The sequence below is a fragment of the Acinonyx jubatus genome, chromosome C2, assembly GCF_027475565.1.
Source record: "Acinonyx jubatus isolate Ajub_Pintada_27869175 chromosome C2, VMU_Ajub_asm_v1.0, whole genome shotgun sequence".
NCBI lineage: Eukaryota > Metazoa > Chordata > Mammalia > Carnivora > Felidae > Acinonyx > Acinonyx jubatus.
In genome coordinates, this window is record NC_069384.1 from 11,602,098 (window position 1) to 11,627,916 (window position 25,819).

The window sequence follows — 25,819 nt, forward strand, 5'->3', positions numbered from 1 at the left end:
GCTCTGTCTCTCTCTATCCCAAAAATAAAATAAACGTTGAAAAAAAAAATTAAAATACCTACCTTGGGGCGCCTGGCTAGCTCAGTCATTACAGCATGCAGCTCTTGATCTCGGGGTCATGAGTACAGGCCCCACATCAGGGGTGGAGATTCCATAAATACATACCTCCCTAATCCTCATGAATATTGTCATCTCAAATTATGATCCCTAATTTTTCATAAATAAATCTGGGGAGTAAAATGTTATTTGTAGGATTACAAGTGACCACTTAAATCATATTTACAAATTGTGATTTCTAAAGTTTATGCATTATAAAATAACTGTGGTTTTCTTTCTGCAGCTTTTATTTTCCTTTGGAATTCCTGCTTTGCAGACAGAGCAATGGCAGCCCGTGTACTTGTAATTGGCGGTGGCGGAAGGGAACATACACTGGCCTGGAAACTTGCACAGTCTAATCGTGTCAAACATGTGTTGGTTGCCCCGGGCAATGCAGGCACTGCCTGCTTGGAAAAGATTTCAAATACTGGTAATCATCTTTAAAAGTGGGGAGTAAGGGTCGCCTGGGTGGCTTAGTCAGTTAAGTGTCTGACTTGATTTCTGCTCAGGTCAGGATCTCACACTTAGGAGATGCAACTCTGTGTTGGGCTCCGCCCTGAGCATGGAGTCTGCTTAAGATTCTGTCTTGCTTTCTCTCTTTACCCCTCTCCCGTACACGTGTGCTCTTTTTCAAAAAAACAAGTAAGTAGGGGCGCCTGGGTGGCTCAGTCGGTTAAGCGTCTGACTTGGGCTTAGGTCATGATCTCACAGTTCATGGGTTCAAGCCCTGCGTCGGGCTCTGTGCTGACAGCTCAGAGCCTGGAGCTGCTTTGGATTCTGTATCTCCCTCTTTCTCTGCCCCTCCCCCCACTCACACTCTGTCTCTCAAAAATGAATACACTTTAAAAAAAAATTTTAAATACAAAAAAAATAAAGTTGGGAGTAATAGCTAATAATCGTAAATGATAAATGTCAACCACATCTGTTCTTTATAGAGTCGATAGTTATTCATATTTGAATGCTTTTCTTAACCTTAAGATGTATGTGGTAATTTAAATACTTGTATGTTGTAAATTTAAGGTATCTTATTCAGGGGCACCTGGATGGCTCAAGTCAGTTAAGCATCCAACTCTTGATCTCAGGGTTGTGAGATCAAGCTCCGCATTGGGCTCTGCACGGGTGTGAAGCCTACTTAAAAAAAAAAGGTATCTTGTTCAGAGGGTAGCATTTCTTTATCTTAAATTACTATAAACGTTACAAAACACATCCATTGAAAAAGTCACAGGTGCCTAAGGGTAAAGGCGTTTTGATGTGTATTTTTGGAAATGAAAAGTTGAGCGGTGCTATTAAAAGTAAATTTTGGCAAATCTGAGTCCATAATAGACCTCAACCTTTATCTCTTTCACTGGTAGAAGTGAAAAAAAATGTTCAGTTCTCACACTACCTTAAATTCTTTAGTGACTTCCTTAGAATAGAACTCAAACTCCTAACTATCAAAGCCCTTTGCAGTCTGGCTCCTGTATCACTTTCCAGCCTGATCTTTTATGTCCTTTGTATTTTGTTCAGTGTGCTCTCTGTCCATGCAGTTCTGCCATTTTCCCAAACAGAGCTGCCTTGAACTTGGTATTTGTTCCCACCCCTAGCATGACTGGCTCCCTGTCATTCAGGTCTCAGTCTATGTGTTCTCTCCTCAAAGAGGTCTTTCCTGAAACTTCTAGGTAAAGCGTGCCCACCCCATTTCATATGCTTTCAGTCATGAACCATTGTACATATTTACTTTTCTATTGTCTATCTCCTATCATCATTTCCCTGCAGGAACATAAGCTCTAGATTGTAAGCTACATGAGGGCAAGAAACCCATCTGTCTTGTTTTTGTATTGCATCCATCATGCCTAGTACCCTGTATGGCACATAATATTTATGGAGAGAACATAGGCCCAACAAGCCACAAACTGGGAGAAGATAATTGTGTACATAGGACCAAAAAGAAAAAATGATAAATGAAACATCTGCTTCCCTGGTTCTTAGTTTTGCGGGTGAGGTATCTTAATGGATTTATTGAAGAACTGGCACGTTCTGTGTAAATAACAGTTGATGTCCTGTAGACTGGCCCATGAAAATCTCAAGATTGCCATGAGACTGCTACCACTTGTAGCAACAGAATAGGTATTTTTCTCTTGCCACTCTCTGCTGTGCAGATGTAGTCAGCTCTGCTCAGCCCAGTTGTGTTAGCAGATACCAACCCTGAGTACATGGTTTTCTATCCTTATCCTACTCAGGCAGCTCACAAGTTGAGAACCCTACTCTTTCTGCACTTACCCCCTACACATCACAAACATCATAGTTTAAGACTTCAGCCAACTTGGGGCGCCTGGGTGGCGCAGTCGGTTAAGCATCCGACTTCAGCCAGGTCACGATCTCGCAGTCCATGAGTTCGAGCCCCGCGTCAGGCTCTGGGCTGATGGCTCAGAGCCTGCAGCCTGTTTCCGATTCTGTGTCTCCCTCTCTCTCTGCCCCTCCCCCGTTCATGCTGTGTCTCTCTCTGTCCCAAAAATAAATAAAAAACGTTAAAAAAAAAAAAAAGACTTCAGCCAACTTAAGAATGGTAGTCCAGGGGCTCCTGGGTGGCTCAGTCAGTTAAACATCTAGGTGTTGATTTCAGCTCAGGTCATGATCTCGTGGTTCATGAGATCAAGTCCCCTGTCAGGCTCCCGTGCTGACGGTGCAGAGCCTACTTGTGATTCTCTTTCTCTCTCTCTGCCCTTCCCCCATTGGTGTGCACCCTTGCTCTCTCTCAAATAAACGTTAAAAAAATAAATCTAAAAAACAAAAGCAAAAAAGAATGGTGGTCCAGATACAGTGAAGCATGAGGGTGCTTATGGAATCAACCCATACTTTGCATACGGTTGATCCTGCTGCTAATTATTTAGAACTCCATTGAGAAAACTTACCTGACTTGTGGGTTGAAGAAGGAAGCTAGGTCTTAAAATTATCATTCAGTTCGTACCTTACACATCTCTGCCCAAAGACCCTTCCTGGAATAGCCTCCCAATTCACCTGACATCAAATTTGCCTGATTTGTTCACACTTGGTTTTTTTTTGTTTTTCTTTTTTTTTTTTTTTTTGCTTGCATATTTATTACCCAAAATTCCCACACAAGCATCCTAAGTGTAGGGACTCTATTAGTATCTTAACCGAGTGACTAGTACAGAATCTAGCATATAGTGGTTCTCAGTAAATCTTGAATAAATGACATTAAAAGACAGTTTCTGAATATATCCTGTGGTACATTTTTTGCTTACAATCAATGTGACAAAGGACTTTTAATAGCTCTTTGGGAAGCTTACTGGTATTGTCATCTAACTGGCTGTAGTGATGGAGGACTGAGCTATGTTGGTTAGTTTAATGCAGTAGGTTCTGAATATCTCACAGTGAAACTATCATCTGTATCCGTAAAAGAAAACCAATAGTTAATAGGCATCTAAAAATAAAGTCCTTGTTTTTCAGCATGACTGTTAATGTTTTATCAAGTGAGATGGGTTTGTTTTTCTGTTCACAGCCATCTCGATAAGTGATCACACTGCCCTTGCTCAGTTCTGCAAAGATGAGAACATTGAATTCGTAGTTGTTGGACCAGAGGCACCTCTGGCTGCTGGTAAAGTTTGTTTCTATTTATCAATATAATATATGCATTGCCAACACGAGCTTAGAGATCATCTAAGATGAGGATTTTTAATCTTCTATCACGTTGGAAAAAGAGCTTTCACCCTCTTGAAATGTATGGATTCTACGTTTTTTTTCCCTAATGTATCAGTAATGTGATGAATGAAAGATCAAATCTGCAACTGTGGGAAACATTTTATGTGTTCATATTCTGCTCTGTTCTGGTGTCCATTTAATAATCCTGCACTTGACCCCAGCACATCATTTTTGCTGGGTTTGAATCACATGGTACTAAAGTTTCTGTTTCTATCCTGGAGACAATATGAATGATCTGGTTATTTTCTGCCACTACTTATCTGCTTTATGTCCCTATAGACTTAGTCTAATCGTGATTCTTCAGAGTCAGAAGGCCCTACAGAGACCTTGGTTCACCTAAGGCTGCCTGTTTCCATCAATAGGAATTGTTGGGAACCTGACCTCTGCAGGAGTGCGATGCTTTGGTCCCACAGCAGAAGCAGCTCAGTTAGAGTCCAGCAAGAGATTTGCCAAAGAGTTTATGGACCGACACGGAATCCCTACCGCACGGTGGAGAGCTTTCACCAGACCTGAGGAGGCCTGCAGCTTTATTATGAGGTAGCTAGAAGATACACAGGTCACTTTTGTGTCACAGGTTTATAGTAAGATAATTCGGGGGGGGGGGGGGGCTCATGCTGTGTAGGTTAGGACCCTGGGCATGTATAGTTGTACACTCTGTGGCCTTGCAGAAAGAAGAATTTTTTTAATATAAGTGAAGAGTTTCTAAGGGAAAGATAACATTTGATTCAGCAGTCAGGCTCTCCTTTCACAGCCAAACTGACACAATGGCATCTTACAACATAAAGGATATTGGCTTTTTCATAAATAATTAACTAGAGTGAGGAATCTTCACTTAGCCTTCTGCCACCTGGACTGAGATCTAAAAAGACGAAACATTCTTGTTCTTTATTGTGTTAAAAATATTAAGCAGTTAGGGGCACCTGGGTGGCTTGGTTGGCTAAGCGTCTGACTGCGGTTATGATCTCACACTTAGTGAGTTTGAGCTAAGCATCCGTCTCTGTGCTGTCAGCACAGAGCCTGCCTGAGATCCTCTGTCCCCCTGTCTCTCTGCCCCTCCCTTACTTGCTCGCTAGCTCGCTCGCTCTCTCTGTGTCTCTCTCAAAAGAGATAAAATAAAAACATAAAGCAATTAACAAATGATGGTAGGTACATGCCTTTGCCCTTTTTTGTTGACATTTCTCCCTTTTATCTGGTATGTTTTCCTTTTAGTTGAGTCAGTTTCATTATTTTTCATCCTATAGGGTTTTTAGACACTGAATGTTATTATTTTCTTATAGCCAGATGACTTGGGTAAGTAACAATTTTGTTACTTATTTTGGGTAAGTCTCCTTGTAGATCTCCACTCCCATCCAACAGAAGAAACTACCAAGAACAGTTTCTTCTGTGTACTCTCAGAAACGACTTATGTATCCACACTTAACACTGGTCTTACACAGTTACATCTTCTACTAGAATGAGAGTACAATTCACTACTTTATTCCTAAGGATCATTCCATACCTGTGCTATACAGCTGCTTCAGTTTCCAAAGACCTTGCCTATATGATCTCATGATAAGTGAAAAAAGCAAAATTGTATGTACTTTATGATCACAACTCTAAAGGAATACGTAGGGGAAAAAATCCTGGCAGGAAGTATCAAAATGATGTCGGTACAAGCACTTTTTCTTCTTTCTGCTTTTCAGTTGCTATAGCTTATCATTATGACATCCTAGAGCATTTTAAACTGTAAGGATTTATTAAATGTTGAAGATGACTCTGTCTTTATAGTGCAGACTTCCCTGCTTTGGTTGTGAAGGCCAGTGGTCTTGCAGCTGGGAAAGGGGTGATTGTTGCAAAGAGCACAGAAGAAGCCTGCAGGGCTGTACAGGAGATCATGCAGGTAGGTTGTTCTCTGGAAAAGTCACACTGTGATGAATACTTGTAAGTTTATGAATTGTGTCTCAAGGACACAGTCTAGCAAACCCATCAGTTATCTGTTGTAATACTGTGTATTATAATCCATCTCTATAAAAGGCTTTTTACAAATCTACACTGATAGCTAAACCATGATGCTATTCTTTGGAAGTAAGTTGTAGCATGCTTTGTTGTCTGCTATGGAAGGTAGAAAATCCTCAGACTACAGAACATTCAAATTCTCAGCCATCTATGAAGACAAGTATTTGTTATGTCCCAGGTCTAAGAGAAGTGAAGCATGGAATTAATACCCTTACTTTTCTTTTATGATCCATCTTGGTTATTGATCTCACTTGTCAAAATATATTTTCACAGGATTCTCTAGGCAAGCATATTCTAATTATAATCACACATAAGAGTTAAATGGTAATGATGAAAAAATCTGCTTCTCTGTTACATTATTTGAAACTGGAAAGCCAGATCCCCAGAAGAGTGTTAATGATGTGTTCATTTCATCTGTACCAGTGCTAGCTCTGTGTCATTGCCACTTGACAAAATAGGAAACATTCATATGGGGTGCCTGTCTGGCTCAGCCGGAGGGTCTGAGGGTCACGATCTCAGGGTTGTGAGTTCAAGCCACACATCAGGTTTAGAGATTACTTAAATAAGTAAACAAAAAAGAAAACATTCATATGTTCCTTTGAGGCTTTCAGAAAAGGAAGGGGAAATTACAATACTAGAATTGGTTCATAATAGAAATTGTGAAAAATGACAACAGCCCATTAAGTAAATATTAAAAGCTTAACTTTCTTTTTTTTCATGTGCAAGGAGAAAGCTTATGGAGCAGCTGGAGAAACAATTGTCATTGAAGAACTTCTTGAAGGAGAAGAGGTTTCTGTAAGTGTATTCATCTTCTGGGCTCTTACAGAGTATGAGAAGTTGTATTACCTGATCTATGAGTCCCAAAAAGATTTTATTTATTCTGGTTGCTTCATCTGAAAGCATAAACCCAGCACCTACAAAGGAATTTGTATATGTTTAATATTTTGGATGCAAGCGAAAAAAGAATTTATTCTCTCTTAATCACACACAGTATATCAGTAGAGGACTTGGGTTTTTATCATCTATTATTTAAGGGGGGAAAAGTTGAAATATTTCACTTTGAAATTAGCTTTACCTTTTTTTCCTAACTTGCTCAAAAATTACAGACCCTTCAGAAACTGAGTATACAAAATCTTTTGATTCTTGATGTAAATAGCTTAGGGTTACTTATGTTTCAACTCACTTGAAAAAAAAAAATTTTTTTTTTCTCCTGATTAGAGTTATGGTACATCTAGTTCTCCTTATTAAGGTCTCCTTATTTTGTTTTCTCTGCAGTGTCTGTGCTTCACTGATGGCAGGACCGTGGCCCCCATGCCCCCAGCACAAGACCATAAACGACTGCTGGAGGGCGATCACGGCCCCAACACAGGGGGAATGGGAGCCTATTGTCCAGCACCTCAGGTACTTCCCAGAAGTCCAGCTCAAGTTCAGCAGTCATGGTTTGGTCTTCTCAAAGAGCCCTTGGACCATGTTTTTCTGTCTGTTTTCTGTACGTGATGCTACTAATCAGCAACTTGGATTTCCTATTAAATGACAAGTATCTCTTCTAGTTTCACTCAGAAACAAAGACCATGGGGGAAGGGAAGGAGAAAAATAGTTACAAACAGAGAGGGAGGCAAACCATAAGAAACAGAACAAACTGAGGGTTGATGCGGATAGGGGGAGGGCGGTAGAAATGGGTGATGGGCATTGAGGAGGGCACTTGTTGGGATGAGCAGTGGGTGTTGTATGTAAGTGATGAATCACAGGGATCTACTCCTGAAGCCAAGAGCACACTGTATGTTAGCTAAGTTGACAATAAATTGTATAAAAATATAAATGAATGAGTGAAAACCTTTTGTAAAGTCCTTGAAGAACCGTGGTTTGAAATCCTTCTAGCTCCTGCTCTCTACACCCTGTTTTTAACCCATGAGAGCCAATTATAGTACAGAATTTAAAAAAAAAAATTTTTTTTTAATGTTTATTTATTTTTGAGACAGAGTGTGCAAGCAGGGAAGGAACAGAGAGAGAGGGAGACACAGAATCTTAAACAGGCTCCAAGCTCTGAGCTGTCAGGACAGAGCCCGACATGGAGCTTGAACTCAGGAGCTGTGAGATCATGACCTGAGCCGAAGTTGGACACTCAACTGACTGAGCCACCCAGGGGCCCCTAGAGTTATTTTTTAATCATCTTTGGATATCCAAGGCCTAGCACATAAGTGCTCATTAAATGTGTGCGTGTCTGTGTGTGTGAAAGAGAGATGAACTGAGAACCATGTCAGACTATAATTTGTTTTTATGGTTTCTGTACTTCATAATGAGTACATAAAGTATGTTTCCAAACAATTTTTGGACAGTTTTTATAAGGAATTGCATTGGGTGTCTTTTAAGTAGAACTAGCACTTCAGAAACTCACCCATTCTTTTCACTGATGATTAGTCACAGTTGTTTGTGCTAGTATATGTAGTGCCTTATACACACTTTTATTGATTAAAAGATTAAAAATAAAACAGGATTTACTTAAAGCTGTAAGATTTTTGTTTTTTAATTTTAGAAAGAGAAAGCGGGGGAGAGAGGCAGAAGGACAGAGAATCTTATTCAGGCTCCGTGTTCAGTGGGGAGCCCGATGTAGGGCTTGATCTCACAGCCCTGGGATCATGACCTGAGCCAAAATCAAGAGTGGGTCACTCAACTGACTGAGCCACCCAGCACCCCATTGTTTTATAAGTATTAAAACTACTATTCAATAAAAGTGATTTTAGTACAAGAGCTATCTTTAGGGGCGCCTGGCTGGCGAAGTCAATAAAGCATGCAGCTCTTGGTCTCAGGGTTTTGAGTTCAAGCCCCACATTGGGTATAGAAATTAGTTAAAACTTCAAAAAGTAAAATCTTTTTTATTTTATTTTATTTTTTTTTAATTTTTTTTTTAACGTTTATTTATTTTTGAGACAGAGAGAGAGCATGAACGGGGGAGGGTCAGAGAGAGAGGGAGACACAGAATCTGAAACAGGCTCCAGGTTCTGAGCTGTCAGCACAGAGCCCATCGCGGGGCTCGAACTCACGAACCGCGAGATCATGACCTGAGCCGAAGTCAGCTGCTTAACCGACTGAGCCATCCAGGCGCCCCTAAAATCTTTTTTAAAAAAGAACTATGTCTAGGTCTAATTTTTGTAATTTATAAACTTTCACATTCTTAATTTTATAGGCTTATGGAATAGGCATAGAATATACTAGAAGGATACAAAAGAGCCTCAAGGTGGGAGGGGAACTTTTTTCATTTTTACTATTATTATGGTTTAGGAAACTCTTTTTAGTGAGTTTTAAGTGTGTACACGTTTGGAATTCTGTAGGTTTACTGGTAAAGATGATTTAATACTTAGTCATAAAACAGCAGCTGACCCCGATCAGTAAATAATACATAATCTAGCTTCTGCTTTATCTCTCAGAGGTTTTCTTTCCTTTTTATAAAAGTAAGGCTAAATACTTAAAGGGTCAATGTGAAGATTTTAAAAGCTTATGAATTTAAAGTGCTTAGCCTAGGGGCACCTGGGTGATTCAGTCGGTTGAGCATCTGACTTCAGCTCAGATCATGAACTTGAGGTTTGTGGGTTCGAGCCCCACATAGGGCTCGCTGCTGTCAGTCTGTCAGCACAGAGCCCACTTTGGGTCCTCTGTCCTCCTCTCTCTGCCCATCCCCCACTTGCATTCTCCCCAAAATAAATATTTAAAAATAAGTAAATAAAGTAGTCAGCTTATCTGAAGTAGTAAAAAATGATAGTTTTCATTGTCCCATATAGTACTGCTTATAAGACATTTTTTTAATACCCAGTTATATTTAAATATTCCTATATGATCCCCAGGTTTCCAAGGATTTGCTGCTGAAAATAAAAAATACAGTCCTTCAGAGGACAGTGGATGGCATGCAGCAGGAGGGTATGCCATACACAGGTGAGCACACTGATGTCACTGTGGGCATTATTCATGGAGCGACTTTACACCTTGACAAAACTTCCCCACTTTCTTTTTTCACCACCTTTTAATTGAGCCCTGTTGTAAAGTTTGCCATGGTTAGTGCAAAACTTCGAGTGTTAGAAACATACTTTAATTTTCAGTCGCGATACAATGTTTTCATGATAGTTTTTTGGTTTTTTTTTCCTTTTTCATTGAAGGTGTCCTCTATGCTGGTATAATGCTGACCAAGGATGGCCCAAAAGTTCTGGAGTTTAATTGCCGTTTCGGTGATCCAGAGTGCCAGGTGAGTAATAAAGACAGTATATAAAGTGGTACTTTGTTGATGTGTTTCTTAATCTCAGGATTTTATCAGCCTGGAAATAATTACCTTTAAGAAATATGTGCAGGGGCGCCTGGGTGGCTTGGTCGGTTGGGTGTCCGACTTCGGCTCAGGTCATGATCTCACGGCCCGTGAGTTCGAGCCCCGCATCGAGCTCTGTGCTGACCGCTCAGAGCCTGCAGCCTGTTTCAGATTCTGTGTCTCCCTCTCTCTCTGCCCCTCCCCTGTTCATGCTCTGTCTCTCTCTGTCTCAAAAATAAATAAACGTTGAAAAAAAATTAAAAAAAAAAAAAAAGAAATATGTGCAGGTTCTGCTGGTATCTCAGTGAATAAAATGTCTAGAGAGAACTAAAGTTTCTCTCAGTTGCCATGTTGATTTATGTTTTCCCAGGTGATCCTCCCGCTGCTTAAAAGTGATCTTTATGAAGTGATTCAGTCTACCTTTGATGGCCTGCTCCACACATCTTTGCCTGTCTGGCTGGAAAACCGCACCGCCCTAACTGTCGTGATGGCAAGTAAGGGCTACCCAGGAGATTACACCAAGGGTGTGGAGATAACAGGTGAATACCCGGGAACCAAAGGTGGGATTAGAGTGCAACAAGTGACCTGTGTTACAGCAGGCCTTCCTCCCGTGCTCTGCTCTGTGCCTTTTAAGGGTATAAGGCCATCAGAAACCTTGAAGGGAGTTTTAACCATGTTGGATGTGGGTTTCAAATATCCAGAATTACTGTATTTAAAAAATTGCCATCAGTTTCTCTTCCTCACAAGAAGACCTAAGTAGGCCTAGCCAGGTTTCTAGAATATCACTTGCTGTTTCTTTCTTTTCCACCCTCCAAGAGCCAGGAAGATAAAGGGAATTTATGAGAGTCAGAGGAACATTGGTAGAAGCTACATCAGTGAGACACATCCCAGAGGCATCACAACTAGACCCCACCCCCTCTTCCATTTGCAGCGTACCCCATAGTCACTGGGATGTCAGAATTAAAAGTTTCAAAACAATAGCCTTCTCTTCTGTTTCCCTTTATAGGAAATGAGGTATCTCTTGTTAAATGATACTAAATAAAACAGTGTCTTAAAATGCCACGTAAGTTCTAGTGCCATAAGCCCCAAGGCAGACCTCCATGATCCCTGGCAGGCTGTAGTTTGGCCTCCCTCAGGACCCCAATAGTGCATTGGTTCAAATACCCCATTTCCTGCCTTGCCCAGACAAGTCCACTGCCCTGTGAGTCCCACACGTGGCAGCTGAGCAGGTAGGAATTGATTGCCTTTTAAAATGAACAAAGAGAAGGGATAGACTCAAGATCACTTAAATTGGTGAAATCTCCCAAGACTGAGGTGACAAGTGTAATAGTCATTTCTGACACAGCAATATTAGGTATTCCCAACACCAGTAGGTATTTGGAACTGAATGCCCTAGTGTTATAACATTTAGGGAAGACTTCTAACAAGTTACCAACTGCAATGCTAAGAGAAGTAATGACCAAAAAGGACAAACTGAATATATAAGAGTGTGTGGGGTTTTTTTTGTTCTTTTTTGTTTTTAATTAAGAGGTTATCTTTGTATAAGCTGCCCATGTTGGTCACTTGAGAATACAGAAAATATGGTCAGATAATATATTAGGTGTAAAATTATATATGAGAGTTTAAAAGTAATTTAAAAGAAAATTAAGCTAGGGATTTTAGACAGGGCCTGAAACCAAATTTAAATTTGTCTTAAAATTTTACAGTTGTTGCATTAGGGAAAAGATTAAGAATATGTTTTGCATTACAGTTACTCCTTTGGTTATTTAAAGAAGAAAGCAACTTAGATGGCTATGATAAAAAAGAAATTCCAAAAGTAAAAGATGTAATCAAATGAAGATTTTATTCATTGATGTTTACAGGGTTTTTGTTGTTGTTGTTGTTTTTCCTTTTCCCATCTTTTAAGTTTTAGTTTTTAATGTCCTATCAGGAGAAAATAACTGTACAGCTCACCCTTGAAGAACATGGGTTTGAACTGCATGAGTCTACTTACACGTGGATTTTTTTTTTTTTTACAACACAATATACCATAAATGCATTTTCTCTCCCTTATGACTTTCTTGATAACATTTTCTTTTCTCTAACTTACCTTATTATAAGAATGTAGGGGCGCCTGGGTGGCGCAGTCGGTTAAGCGTCCGACTTCAGCCAGGTCACGGTCTCGCGGTCCGTGAGTTCGAGCCCCGCGTCGGGCTCTGGGCTGATGGCTCAGAGCCTGGAGCCTGTTTCCAATTCTTTGTCTCCCTCTCTCTCTGCCCCTCCCCCGTTCATGCTCTGTCTCTCTCTGTCCCAAAAATAAATAAACGTTGAAAAAAAAATTGTATAAAAAAAGAATGTAGCATACAGTATGCGTAACATACAAAATACACATTAATTGACTGTTGATGTTATTGGTAAGGCTTCTGTTGGACAGTAGACTATTAGTAGAGTTTTTGAGGAGTCAGAAGTTATACATGGATTTTGAACTGTCAAGGGAAGTCAGCACCCCTAATCCTGACATTGTTTAAGGTTCACCTCTTTGTTTAGGGCCTAAGCTTTTCAGGACTTGGGTTCTTTTTTTTTCTTTTTTCCCTCCCCTATTAAAAGTTCTCACATGAGGTTTATGATAACACAGGTTTCTGATAATACACCTGTCACCCAATAGCAGAACAGGCTGTTCTTAAGAGAGAGGGTCTATTTGTTGCCCTGGTGCTTTATTCCTTCCTGATGGGATTACTGTGAAGATTCATTTAAGTGAAATAAAAATCTTATTTAAAAACCTTATGAAAACTAAAAACTACTTCAGATGCATGGATTGCCGTTATTACATAAATATGCTCTCTTACAGGCTTTCCTGAGGCTCAAGCTTTAGGACTGGAGGTGTTCCACGCAGGCACTGCCCTGAAAGATGGCAAAGTGGTGACTAGTGGGGGTAGAGTCCTTTCGGTAACAGCCATCCAGGAAAATCTCATTTCAGCCCTTGAAGAAGCCACGAAAGGACTAGCTGCTATAAAATTTGAGGGAGCCATTTACAGGAAGGACATTGGCTCTCGTGCCATAGCTTACCTCCAACAGCCCAGGTAAATTTCCTACCAAGGTCATAAGACAGCTTCAGAACTAGCACAACTTCAGAACTGGTATAAATGGCTATGTAGGAATTTCTGTTAACCCTGTACTAAGTCATTCTATAATTTCTCTCTGTGGGACTGATCTGATTTTTATTTGCATTTAGTTGGAGTCAAAACTAGTTAAAACAATATTCAGATGAAATGGAAAAAGCTTCATAGTACCTTTTTGTTTTGAAAAGTTTAAGAACTTTTTCACGTTGTATATTTTAAATATATATAATCATTTGTCAGGTACTCATAAATAAAAATGGGGATAAGAGGTTTTTATTCCTTGAGTTATCATATATTTAAACATTACTGTTGTATGTTTATCTTAGTTCCTGGTCTTGTCCAAGAATTCAAGATGAAAATATTGGCCATGTAATTTTGCAACTTAATTTGATTATACTGTAAATTTTGGCAGTCTCACTTTTTACTGTGTTTATACTTATTACTGAAATATGTTTTTGGACCCCTTATATGTTGGTACATACAGCTATTTTTTTGTAAGATCAATAAACTATTAATTGCAAATGTGGGTGTTTCAATTTATTAAATATTGTAATTACAACTCGTTGAGTTCATCTGTGAGAAATAAACAGGTCTTAGGACAAAATGAGAAATTTTTAGTAACTTAATTAAACTTAATACTATTAACTTCTAGACAAACGTTCAAAGTTTAAATACTGGAAGTTTTTTAGGATTAAGAACATTAAAATACCATGCTAAAAGTTTTATTTTTTATTTTAAAATAACTAGATTCTCCATTGAAATGACCTATTTCAAGGGACTGTGGTCTTAATACTAGTCTGAGTTTATTAAAGATGAAGAAAATGAGAGGACATAATGCCAGCTGCTACCTGAGAAAAGGTTTTTTTAAACCAGTAGAACTTGTTTTCCTATTTGAGCATGACTCTGGACTGCTAATTTCATTGGAGTTAATGGCCAAAGCCATCAACTCTGTTTGTACCCTGACACCGTGTTTCTAACAAAATTTCACATACTTATTCATGTATCACTACATTTTGGTAGATCAAAGTACTCATTTTTGAAAGGCAAGGCTACTGAATTCCCAGTGCTGTTCATGAACTTCACCTCTAGATGCACTGGTTCAATGTGTTGGCCTTATTTAGAAGGGAATGGTGCACTGAGTATCATTATCTGGTTTTGCTTTTCTCTTGTGCGTTTCTATCTGGTTTCTTACTGTCTTCAGCTGAAAGGAAACTTACACAATTCTCTATTGCAGTAAGAGTCCAGTTTCATTATTCAGGGATTTCTTTGGAGAGTGCATATAATCCTCATCTTCACTTTCTTTACTCCATTTTAGAATTCCTTTCCTTCCCATACCAAAATTGAACAGAGATGTTGTGGCAAAATATTAGTATATGTAGCTGCCTGTGAGGAATACTTGTAGAAGAAATAAGAGAAGTAGTTCTCAATAGTGATGATACAACTGAATCAACTGAGGAAGTTATTTAAACATTTCGATTTCCAGGGCCTGCCCTAGACAACGTTAAAATCTGCGGATGGGGCCTACCATGTCCGGAGAGCTAAAAACCACTAGGGATATCTTCTGTTTTAAATAATACTTTAAAATTAAAATAACTTTTCCTGGCATTTAGGTGAAGTGCTTTGTTTTGTTTAATTCTTTAGGGGCCTGACTTACAAGGAATCTGGGGTAGACATTGCAGCTGGAAATATGCTGGTCAAGAAAATTAAACCTTTAGCAAAAGCTACCTCCAGACCAGGTAAGTCAGAGCCTATACTTTGCTAGTTCATTCATTAACTTTGAGAAACACTGAGAATTGATCTGTAATTTACTGAGGAAAATGTTCCAAATTAATGCCAGGTTCCTGTAAGTCTTGTCCTATGTAAGCCATACCCAGTTTTCTGCTTTCTTGTCTATAATACTAAGAAAAGCATTTCTTGAGGCGCTTGGGTGTCTCAGTTAGTTAAGCATCCAACTCTTGGTTTTGGCTCAGGTCATGATTTCACAGTTCCTGAGATTGACCCCTGAGTTGGGCTCTGTGCTGACAGCCCCTCCCCCACTTGTACTCTCTCTCAAATATTTTATTTATTTATTTTTATTATTATGTTTTTTAAGAGTGCACAAGCAGGGGAGGGGCAGAGAGAGGGGGACAGAGGATCCATTGCGGGCTCCGCACCAATAGAGAACCTGATGCAGGACTCGAACTCATGATCTGTGAGACCATGACCTGAGCCGAAGTCTGACGCTTAACCAACTGAGCCACCCAGGTGCCCCAAAATAAATAAATAAACATTTAAAACAAAGAAAAGCATTTCTTATCCGTGATGTTAAACTTAGATATGTCTGCTCCTTTAATTTTAATTACTTTCTTGATCAATTCTTTGAGCATGTGGTGCTCTCCCCCATTCTCAGGAAAAGCAGCTCTTGTTTTAGCCATGCTTATGAAGAAGTTGTTTGTACATCCATGTTTAATCTGTTGAAATGCAACAAGTATTTAATTTTTTTCCCCATTAGGCTGTGATGTTGATCTTGGAGGTTTTGCTGGTCTTTTTGATTTGAAAGCAGCTGGTTTCAAAGATCCTCTTCTGGCCTGTGGAACAGATGGTGTGGGGACTAAACTGAAGGTAATCAGACACCTATGTGGTTAAAGGCCTTTTGGGAAAGTTAAGAGAGAATTTACTATAAATCAAATACATATTTTTCCTCTCTTGATATGCACTAGAGAGAACTATACCAAATAACCATAAAATATGGCTAAAATATCTATATATTTCTGAGAGCACAATGTTGTTGAGGCTCTATCTGGATGGAAAGCTTATTTGAGGGGATTAAGTGGGATACTTTTGGATCAAGTAGCTCATCAGAATTCAGTATTTTGTCTTTGGGTGCTCGGAGCAGCAATATTTATTAGCCTCCACTGATAAACTGACAAGATATTACTTGGAGCTTATTCACTTATGTGGACATTTCTATTGTGCTTCTTTAGATTGCCCAGCAGTGTAATAGACATGATACCATTGGCCAAGATTTGGTTGCAATGTGTGTAAATGATATTCTGGCCCAAGGGGCAGAGCCCCTCTTCTTCCTTGATTACTTTTCCTGTGGAAAACTTGACCTCGATACAACTGAAGCTGTTGTTGCTGGAATTGCCAGAGCCTGTGGGAAAGCTGGATGTGCCCTCCTTGGTATGACCGACCATCCATTAATCTCCTGTCCTTTTTCTTACTGTATTTTACCCCGTGTATAAACGTGATTGGTACCAATATAGATAAGAAGAAAAACTGTAGATTACAAAATGAAGCAAATAAAATATATATAACATTACCAGAAGAAAACTTAGATCCTGGTGCCCTCAAGCTTCTCCTCAAAGGTTTGTCCCCCAGACTCCTACTCCTAGACTTTGAGCCAGGCCTTGCCTTTCTCCCTGATCTTTAGCATCTCCACCCCCATCTTTCTCAATGGCCTCATGGACAGACAGGGTTAGCAGTTTCCTGCTTACTGACCTGCAGCAGAAGGAGATGATTCCTGGCATTCTAAATCTTAATGTTTCCTGACTGAAGTGACACTAGGAATAAAATGTACCTAACACAGAAATACTACTTAAATACATATGAGAATTTGAAGCAAAATGAATGTGTAGTCCGAGTGGTGAAACTACCTTCTTTATATTATCATTTCTGTGGAAAATATGTCCCAACAGCCAAAATTGCCTTTTCAACTGTCTTTTAGTGTTGTTTTTGTTTTTTTTTTTAATTTTATATTTGAGAGAGGGAGCAGGGGAGGAACAGAGAGAGAGGGAGACAGAGAATCTGCAGCAGGCTCCAGGATCTGGGCTGTCAGCACAGAGCTGGACGCAGGGCTCGAACTCACAAGCAGTGAGATCATGACCTGAGCCAAAGTCGGATGCTTAACCAACTGAGCCACCCAGGCACCCCTTCAACCATTGCTTAGAACAGTTTAGGGGCACCTGGTGGCTCAGTAGGTTAAGCATCTGATTGTTGATTTTGGCCCAGGTCATTATCTCACGGTTCATGGGATGGAGCCCTGCATTGAGCTCTGTGCTAACAGCATGGAGTCTGCTTGGGATTCATTCATTTTCTCTCTCTCTCTCTCTCTCCACCCCCTTCTCCTTCTCCCCCTCCTTCCCTCCTTCCCCCACTCTTGCTCAAGTACGCACTCTCCAAGTAAATAAATAAACATTAAAAAAAAATGCATAAAAAAGAAAAAAAAAAAAGAACCGTTTATAACTTGGAGTCTGCCTGCCTACACCCTGTCTTTACGTATGATCACAAAAGTGAACTGTACTTTCTAGGCCAGGGCATTTGGATTTAGGCCTGAGTACGTCACTTCTCTAAGCTTATACGATCATCCGGAATGTAGAGTGATTTTAAAGATCGAATACAGGTGAAAGCATTTCTAAACTTGCCATAGGAATGACGTCATATTCAACCAAGCATTCATCCTTTGAATGTCATGCTGTTGGGAAGCTACACTTCTCCCTCATGGGAATTTAGCGGTTTGCCTTAAAATTGTACTTGGTTGAAAATTCTGTTAGGCAGCTAATAGAATACATACTTTTTTTTTGAACATTTGTGAAATATAGCCACATGTTTAATTGTTCATATTAAGAGCAGGGGGCACCTGGCTGGCTCACTTGTAAAAGCACATGACTCTTGATTTCGGGTCATGAGTTCAGGCCCCATGTTGGGCATAGAGATTACTTAAATAAACTTAAAAGAGGGGCACCTGGGTGGCTCAGTCGTTTGAGTCCAGCTCTTGATTTCGACTCAGGTCATGATCCTAGGGTTGTAAGATCGAGCCCTGCATCAGGCTATATGCTGAGTGCTGAGCCTGGAGCCTGCTTGGGATCCTCTCCCTCCCTCTCTCTCCCCCTCCCTCTCTCCCTCTCTCCCCTCCTCCCTCTCTCTGTCTCTCCCTTGCCCCTCTCCCTGGCTCTCATGTTTGTGCACACTCTCGCTCTCTCAAGTAAAAAAAAAAAAAAAAAAAAAGCTGGTGTCACTACTTCCTAGGCAGGTTTATAAATACTATGTGATTTCTTTGTTCTTGGTGTATCTTCCTCCAGGAGGTGAAACTGCAGAAATGCCTGACATGTATCCTCCTGGAGAGTATGACCTGGCCGGTTTTGCCGTCGGTGCCATGGAGCGGGATCAGAAACTCCCCCACCTGGAAAAAATCACCGAAGGGGATGTTGTTATTGGAATAGCTTCATCTGGTCTTCACAGCAATGGATTTAGCCTTGTGAGGAAAATTGTAGCAAAATCTTCCCTCCAGTACTCCTCTCCAGCACCTGATGGCTGTGGTGACCAGACCTTAGGTAAAAGCACTCAGGTTTCAACTCTCCCGTTTGGAAATGTCTGAGCAACCACTTAATGGGTTAGTCTTTCCTTAGTAAATTAGAATGGAATAAATTACCTTGTCCTGTGAGTTTACTGTTGGGACCTTATTGTAAAACCTGGTGTGTCTGTGCAGGGTCAAATCATTCTGTATTTCAGAATTGTTTTTTATATATGATTTGGTTTTACATTCATAGGCTAAGTTTTTGTCTTCTCTCTCCAATACACAGGGGACTTACTTCTGACTCCAACGAGAATCTACAGCCATTCGCTATTACCTGTCCTGCGTTCAGGACATGTCAAGGCCTTTGCCCATATTACTGGTGGAGGATTGCTAGAAAACATCCCCAGAGTCCTTCCTGAGAAATCTGGAGTGGATTTAGGTAAGATTGGTACAAGGGACTTTTTGTTCAGAAAACCATTTGGAGGAAAACTACATTATGGAAGAAAATTAAATTCTTAATTGTTAGGGTTTCTCAGAAAAAATAGGGCTGACCTTTCTACCTCTTTTTGCTTTATTAACCATGTTTATAAGGCATAAAATCCTTGCATGTAATTGACTTATATAGATGAAATGCTATGGGGGGGGTGGATCGAGCCCTACATTAGGCTCTGAGCTGACAGTGTGGAGCCTGCTTGGGATTCTGTCTCTCTCTCCGCCCCTCACCTGCTCATGGACAAACGTGTGCTGTCTCCGTCTCTCTCTCTCTATATATCCCTCTCTCCCTCTCTCAAATAAAAAAAAAGAATAAAAATAAACTTTTATTAGAGATTTTTGTTGTATTATAGCAGACCTAAGTCTAAATTTTAAAGTAAATACAGCAGGACAGGGTTGTGATTTTAACTTTTTATATAGCTTCTTTTTCTTTATAACTTCTTTTAAATAGTGTACACATTCCTCTAAATCTGTAACATAAGCCGCCTAGTTTTGCATCATACTTAGGGTGCATTTTGGTCATTGATAAGACCCAACTAAACGTTCACAAACCTTTACTGGAATTTACTGTATTTACTGGAATACAATTAATCCATTAGGGGATTCCTAAAAACATAGTTAATGCAGCACAAAACCAATATTCACTTAATTGTGAATATTGGCCAAGTGTGTCAGCAAAAATGCTGTGGATATCTCAGGTACAGATGGATCCCCCCAAAAATTCACAGCTTCGTATATATGCATACGTTATACGTTGTGTGAGATAATAGGTTCATGAAACATATCTTGCCTGTTTCCAGATGCCCAGACCTGGAGGATCCCCAGGATCTTCTCGTGGTTACAGCAAGAAGGACACCTCTCTGAGGAAGAGATGGCCAGAACATTTAACTGTGGGGTTGGGGCCGTCCTCGTGGTGTCAAAGGATAGGACAGAGCAGATTCTGAGGGATATCAAGCAGCACAGCGAAGAAGCCTGGGTGATTGGCAAGGTGGTTGCGTGTCCTGAAGGTAAATCGCTCCTTCTTTAGTTGCTCTTAGGTATGTAACCTGAAATGCCACTGCCCTGCCTCGAGCTCCTGCCCACGTTTTATTACAGCCCTTGTACGGCACCCGTGTTCACACAGCTGCGACAGGACAGAAGCTAGTAACACCACACACCTCTTCCCTCCTGCCCTAGGGTGCTGACACCTTGTGTGGTGGTCACATATGCACAACTGTAGCCCAGAAGACAACCCTTAACCAGTGGAGTGAAGAAATCCCCACTTGAGGGACAGAAGAAGGGAGCAGTTCTGAGGCAGAGTCTTCACGGTGCCTTTGAGGTCCCAGGGGAAGTCAAGCCCCAGTTGCCCCCAGTGGCGACCAGTTTAGTAACACACTCTTACGCTGGCTTTCCAGATCACTCTTCCCAGATCTTCACTCTGGTTTCCTGGGGTCATCTCCAAAGTGTTGTGCCCACATGCGAGACCTTGTCTCAGGCTGTGCTTTGTGACTCAGCTCAGCTCGCCGGTGAAGCGGGCGCCCTGACAAGTGCCATGTATGCACAGGACCCTGTCAGACGTACTAGAAATTGACAGAGTGGCAGAAAAGCCACTCAGATGAGCTGACAGACGCCAGTACTTGCTGATGATGTCGTATCTGCCTTTCATCCCTTTATTGTGTAGGTTCCTTTTCAGGCCAGTTCTCCAAATACCGGAAAGTTCTCTTGAGCCCACATCCTTGAGCTCACATTGCATTAGGAAAGAGGCCCTCTCTTCCTCAACATCCTGTATCAAATCTTTGAATGGCCTTGCTTGGGTTACATGCCTACCCTGAGGTCAGGAGACAGTGACACACTATAGCTTTTAGTTGGAAGTAGGTAATTAATACATGTTCTCTTTCAGGAAGTTTTTATGAGTGAGTAACTTTAAGTAATACAAGCCTATTCTTCATTTTAGTCCATGCATATCTTATTTTCAGAATAAAGTATTTTCAGTTTTCATAAAATACTTTTCTTTCCATTACTGTTAATTCACTGTTGTTCTATTCTTATTTACTGGGTGTGTTTGAAATGAAGGTTCTCCTCGTGTGAAAGTCAAGCATCTGATTGAAACCATGCAAGCAAATGGATCAGTATTGGAGAATGGCACTCTGAAAAATCATTTCTCTGTCCAACCAAAAAAGGCAAGAGTGGCTGTCTTAATATCTGGAACAGGTGAGATGTGCCCTCCTTCCTTCCTCCTGCCCGCCCCCCCAAAAAAAAACCTCCTTCAGATCGTGAGGACACTCAGTAGAATGGGGCAGGGAGTCATTAAGGGCTATTATTTTTCTGTATCCTCAGTCTTTACACTTTTCTCAGGCATTTGAGACACCTAAAGGAAGAGTAGAGGGTATCACAAAGATGACTGAAGAAAAAGGAACTGGAAAAGGTTGAAAAGTTACAACAGCTGAGATTTGTTTGTTTGCTTGCTTTTTATGATTTTTATTATTTATTTTCTAATTTACATCCAAGTTAGCACATAGTAATGATTTCAGGAGTAGATTCCAGTGATCTGTCTCATGTGTATAATGCCCAGTGCTCACCCCAACAAGTGTCTTCCTTAATGCCCCTTGCTCATTTAGCCCATCTCCCCACCCACAACCCCTCCAGCAAACTGCTGAGGGTTTTTTTTTTTTTTTTTAATTTTTTTAATTTAATAGTAATAAGGTGAAATTTATGTTTGTTGTAGACAGGGGTGAAGTAATAAGAGCACTGTATTCTCTCAGATGGATATATAGCATGTTTATTTTTCCCACTTTAATAAGCAGCATTGCTATGAACATTTTTATAAATATGCATTTTTAAGTGCATATCTGATTATTTCTTTAGGATATGTTCCCGGAAATGTAATTGCTTTCCAAGTCCATTTTAAGGTTTCAGTACACTTTAGGCCCAAGTTGATGGTAAAGCAAAGAAACTGTTGTAAAGGCCATAGTGGTTTCTTCTTAAGAGGCTTGATTTTTCTGGGTGCCTGGCTGGCTCCGTTGGTAGAGCATGCAGCTCTTGATCTCTGGGTTATAAATTCGAGCCCCACACTGGATCTAGAGATTACTTAAAAAAGTAAAATCTTTGGGGGGCCTAAGTGGCTCAGTTGGTTAAGCGTCCAGCTTTGGCTCAGGTCATGATCTCACAGTTCCTGAGTTCGAGCCCTGTGTTAGTCTCTGCACTGGCAGCGCCGAACCTGCTCCGGATTCTTTGTCTCCTCTCTTTGCCCCTCGCTCACTCGTGCATTCTCCCTCTCAAAAATAAACTTTTTTTTTTTTTTTTAATGTTTGTTTTATTTTTCACAGAGAGATACAGAGCCTGAGCGGGGGAGGGGCAGAGAGGGAGGGAGACACAGAATCCGAAGCAGGCTCCAGGCTCCGAGCTCTCAGCACAGAGCCCGACGCGGGGCTCAAACTCACAGACTGCGAGATCATGATCTGAGCCGAAGTTGGACGCTCAACCAACTGAGCCACCCAGGCGCCCCAAAAATAAACATTTTAAAAAAATAAAATCTTAAAAAAAAAAGAGGATTTTTTTCTTGCTTAATTAAGCAGCTTATTCCTCATCAGTTTTTAAAATGTTATACTATTTTTATTACTATGCTAGATCATAAGGTGTTATTTTGCAGGAGTAATTACATATCCTAAAACTAAGAGTGCCTGTGCTTCCATAAGCTATTATTGATCCATTATCCCAAAAGGGAATTTAAAAACCTCATGTATTTTGCCAGTCTTTTCTGAGACATTTGGAAATCTTGACCATTGATTATTCAGAACGGTACATAACCTCTTTTAAGAAATGTCAGCTTACTTGTGTTTTTCTCTCTTTTTCAGGATCAAACCTCCAAGCCCTCATAGACAATACTAGGGAGCCAAGTAGCTGTGCACACATCGTTGTTGTTATCTCCAACAAAGCTGCAGTGGCTGGCTTAGATAAAGCAGAAAGAGCCGGAATTCCCACCAGAGTGAGTTACTTTGAAAAGTATCTTTCCTGTAGACTGTATTTCAACTCATAACCCGCCCCCACAAGACTTCGGTCTGTAGGACAGCTTGTTCTTTGGCTTTCTGGATCACAGTGTGTGCCTTTCAACACCGTCCTCCCCGTTCCTTAATTCTTTACATCAGGCACATCTTCATCAGAAAGAAGTGAAGTATGGTCCACGTAAAGGTTGAGTTTTAAATTATTTTTGGTAATTCATTTAAAAAGATTTTGCTTCTCTTTTTCTATTACAGGTAATCAATCATAAATTATATAAAAGTCGTGTAGAATTTGACACTGCAATTGACCAAGTCCTTGAAGAGTTCTCCACAGACATAGTCTGTCTTGCAGGATTCATGAGAATTTTATCTGGCCCCTTTGTCAGAAAATGGAATGGTAAGCAAAAATTATTTGACACCACATTGAGAAATCAAATGAAAACAAACTACAGGGTGGTTAGCTTCCCAAACAATCCCAATTGTGAAATATTTACTGGGCCATTTTAACACAGGTCATAATTTAATTTCCTTTGCCTCTGCTCAAAGAATGAATGACCCAATGACTTTTTATTTTCCTGCTCTTTTTATCAGTTTTCTTTGGCCTGCTGTAACTATCATCACTTTTTCTAATACAGCTTAGGTTACTCACATTACTAATATTTCATCTTCTAAATAAATATTCAGAAGAGACATCTTTACTTGCTGAGAAGCAAAGGAAAGCAATTCCCTATATCCCAAAATGAAGAGTCCATTCTTAGGGAGTGTAGACCACTGCCAGACATGGCAGGGAAGGCATTGTTTCTGGAAAACACACTTTATGTCATTGCCTTTTCCACTAACATTTTGACTACGTCCAAGTGTCCTTTTTTGTGCTTACATTTGGGCATTTGGGCAATAAATGTATTCTCTCTCCAAAGAGTTTGTTTTCTTAAGTGAATGTGGTTAGGTAGAATACAAAATTGGCAGTGCCTCTGGTGACATAATGCTCACAGAACTAACCTAGCATCTGGCTGGCGGACGTGCCACTTCGTGGTTAGAAGTCAAGCACGCAGATGCTGTGCAGGAATCTCCTGTGTGTCAGCGACAAACCGAATCTTCCTCGAGCTCTACGATCCGGAGTTGACCCATCCCATCCGACTTTCAGTCACTGCAGGCACCTATTCAGAGTCCCTGGGTGGATCTTCAGTTGTGCAAGAGGCAAGAACTTGCTGCCCCCGTGACCTCTTGGATGAGAAGCTAGATTTCCCTTTCCTTCATTTCTGTCTTTCACAAAGAAACACCCATCCCAGAGAAATCCTATTCCTGCTGACCTCTCATTCTAGACAGGAAAACATGTATTCCTTTGGTAATATACATAGGATCTTTAAGTTCTGACCACTGTGGTTTCATTAATTTCCAGGGAAAATGCTCAACATCCATCCATCCTTGCTCCCGTCTTTTAAGGGTTCAAACGCACATGAGCAAGTCCTAGAAGCCGGGGTCACAGTCACTGGGTGTACTGTGCACTTTGTAGCTGTGAGTATGTCTCCTTCTACCAAAACATCATTACTGTCTGTATGTAAATTGTACCGGCTAGAAAGTAATGTTCAAAACTTTTGCTTCCTTCCCCAGGAAGATGTAGATGCTGGACAGATTATCTTACAAGAAGCTGTTCCAGTGAAGAGGGGCGACACCGTTACAACTCTGTCTGAAAGAGTGAAATTAGCAGAGCACAGACTATTTCCCGCAGCCCTCCAGCTGGTAGCCAGTGGAACTGTACAGCTTGGAGAAAATGGCAAGATTCGTTGGGTCACAGAGTAGTGAAGTCTCCCCCGTTCAGGGCTAGAGCCAGTTCTGAAACAAGTCTGGCTATCTGCATTATCATGGACTCAGCCCAGAAGAACAACTGCTAAGAAAGAATTCCTCACCCGCGCCTCTGGCCTTTTTTTTTTTTTTTTAACGAACAGAGATTCATTGAAAACAGGCCCGGTGCGGCATGTCTGGGGCATACGTGTGTCACCTCCAGCGGTCTTTTAGGGTTTACCTGTTCTGGACCTTCTTGATCATAATCAAGCCGGTCATTCAGAATCCCTTTTACTTTCAGCCAAACAAGATACCAAAACTTTTAGTCTCTCTTCTTCTGACGGATACCACCTCCATTTTTTGTAGTTACATGTTCTCTAGTTTTTGAAGAGTTAACCAACAAGGCTATTAAGTTAATATCTCTTCCCCATATTGTATATCTGTACTGGTTTGAGTTGAGACTGATCTAGTCTAATTACCCTGATCATAATGTAGTGTCATAAAATGGGTGTGTAACTCCCACTTCTGAGGGATGGTGTACTTTGTGCTTTGAAATATCATTAAACATCCTAGTTATTGACAGTTTCTGTAATACCCAGATTTTAGCTTCACAATTATGGGTTACAAACATCCATACTTCTGTAAATACTAGAAGGTTAGAGTTTTGTTGGCGTCTTGATTCAAAACAGGACTTAGACATGTTACTCATCTTCTCTGTCTCTCTGTTTCCCCATCTACTGAAGTAGGCACATGCCTGTCATATGATTGTTTTGATAATTAATATGTGTGCAATGCTGAAAACACTTGGCCCAGAGTAGGCACTCCATGGTCAGCATTCATTTTATACTTCTCCCAGTTATAGAAGCTGTCGTAATTTACCGTTCTTTCAGCAAATACATCTCGAGCACAAAATTGAGAATGGGGACATAGAATTTTGGAACTGTAGGTACTATTTGGGAGCAGTGAGGGCAGATGGAAGGCACTCCACCCGGACTAGTAAAGAGTATAAAGGCACTGCATGTGTTTCCCACTCCGGCCATTCATTTCCCATCTGGCTATGCAATTCTAGAGCTGGGAAGTCTGAGCTGACCTAGTAGGCACATGTACATGACAC

General features: G+C 40.5%; 1 protein-coding gene across 3 annotated transcripts in view; it reads left to right on the top strand.

Moving 5' to 3' along the window:
* The window catches only part of GART (phosphoribosylglycinamide formyltransferase, phosphoribosylglycinamide synthetase, phosphoribosylaminoimidazole synthetase), a 29,519-nt gene extending 4,232 nt beyond the window's left edge, over positions 1-25,287 (top strand). For all 3 annotated transcript variants that reach the window (XM_015062575.3, XM_015062573.3, XM_015062574.3), the window contains exons 2-22: positions 341-526; positions 3,596-3,691; positions 4,158-4,332; positions 5,563-5,674; positions 6,517-6,585; positions 7,066-7,191; positions 9,630-9,717; positions 9,939-10,024; positions 10,452-10,620; positions 12,909-13,140; positions 14,821-14,915; positions 15,671-15,780; positions 16,143-16,341; positions 18,240-18,491; positions 18,741-18,893; positions 19,747-19,953; positions 20,999-21,136; positions 22,780-22,910; positions 23,179-23,320; positions 24,323-24,438; positions 24,535-25,287. In XM_015062575.3, the coding sequence (XP_014918061.1) occupies positions 382-526; positions 3,596-3,691; positions 4,158-4,332; positions 5,563-5,674; positions 6,517-6,585; positions 7,066-7,191; positions 9,630-9,717; positions 9,939-10,024; positions 10,452-10,620; positions 12,909-13,140; positions 14,821-14,915; positions 15,671-15,780; positions 16,143-16,341; positions 18,240-18,491; positions 18,741-18,893; positions 19,747-19,953; positions 20,999-21,136; positions 22,780-22,910; positions 23,179-23,320; positions 24,323-24,438; positions 24,535-24,723 (3,030 nt within the window). In that variant the 5' untranslated portion in view covers positions 341-381 and the 3' untranslated portion in view covers positions 24,724-25,287. The remainder of the gene's footprint in view (positions 1-340; positions 527-3,595; positions 3,692-4,157; positions 4,333-5,562; positions 5,675-6,516; positions 6,586-7,065; positions 7,192-9,629; positions 9,718-9,938; positions 10,025-10,451; positions 10,621-12,908; positions 13,141-14,820; positions 14,916-15,670; positions 15,781-16,142; positions 16,342-18,239; positions 18,492-18,740; positions 18,894-19,746; positions 19,954-20,998; positions 21,137-22,779; positions 22,911-23,178; positions 23,321-24,322; positions 24,439-24,534) is intronic.
* The last annotated feature ends 532 nt before the right edge of the window (positions 25,288-25,819 follow it).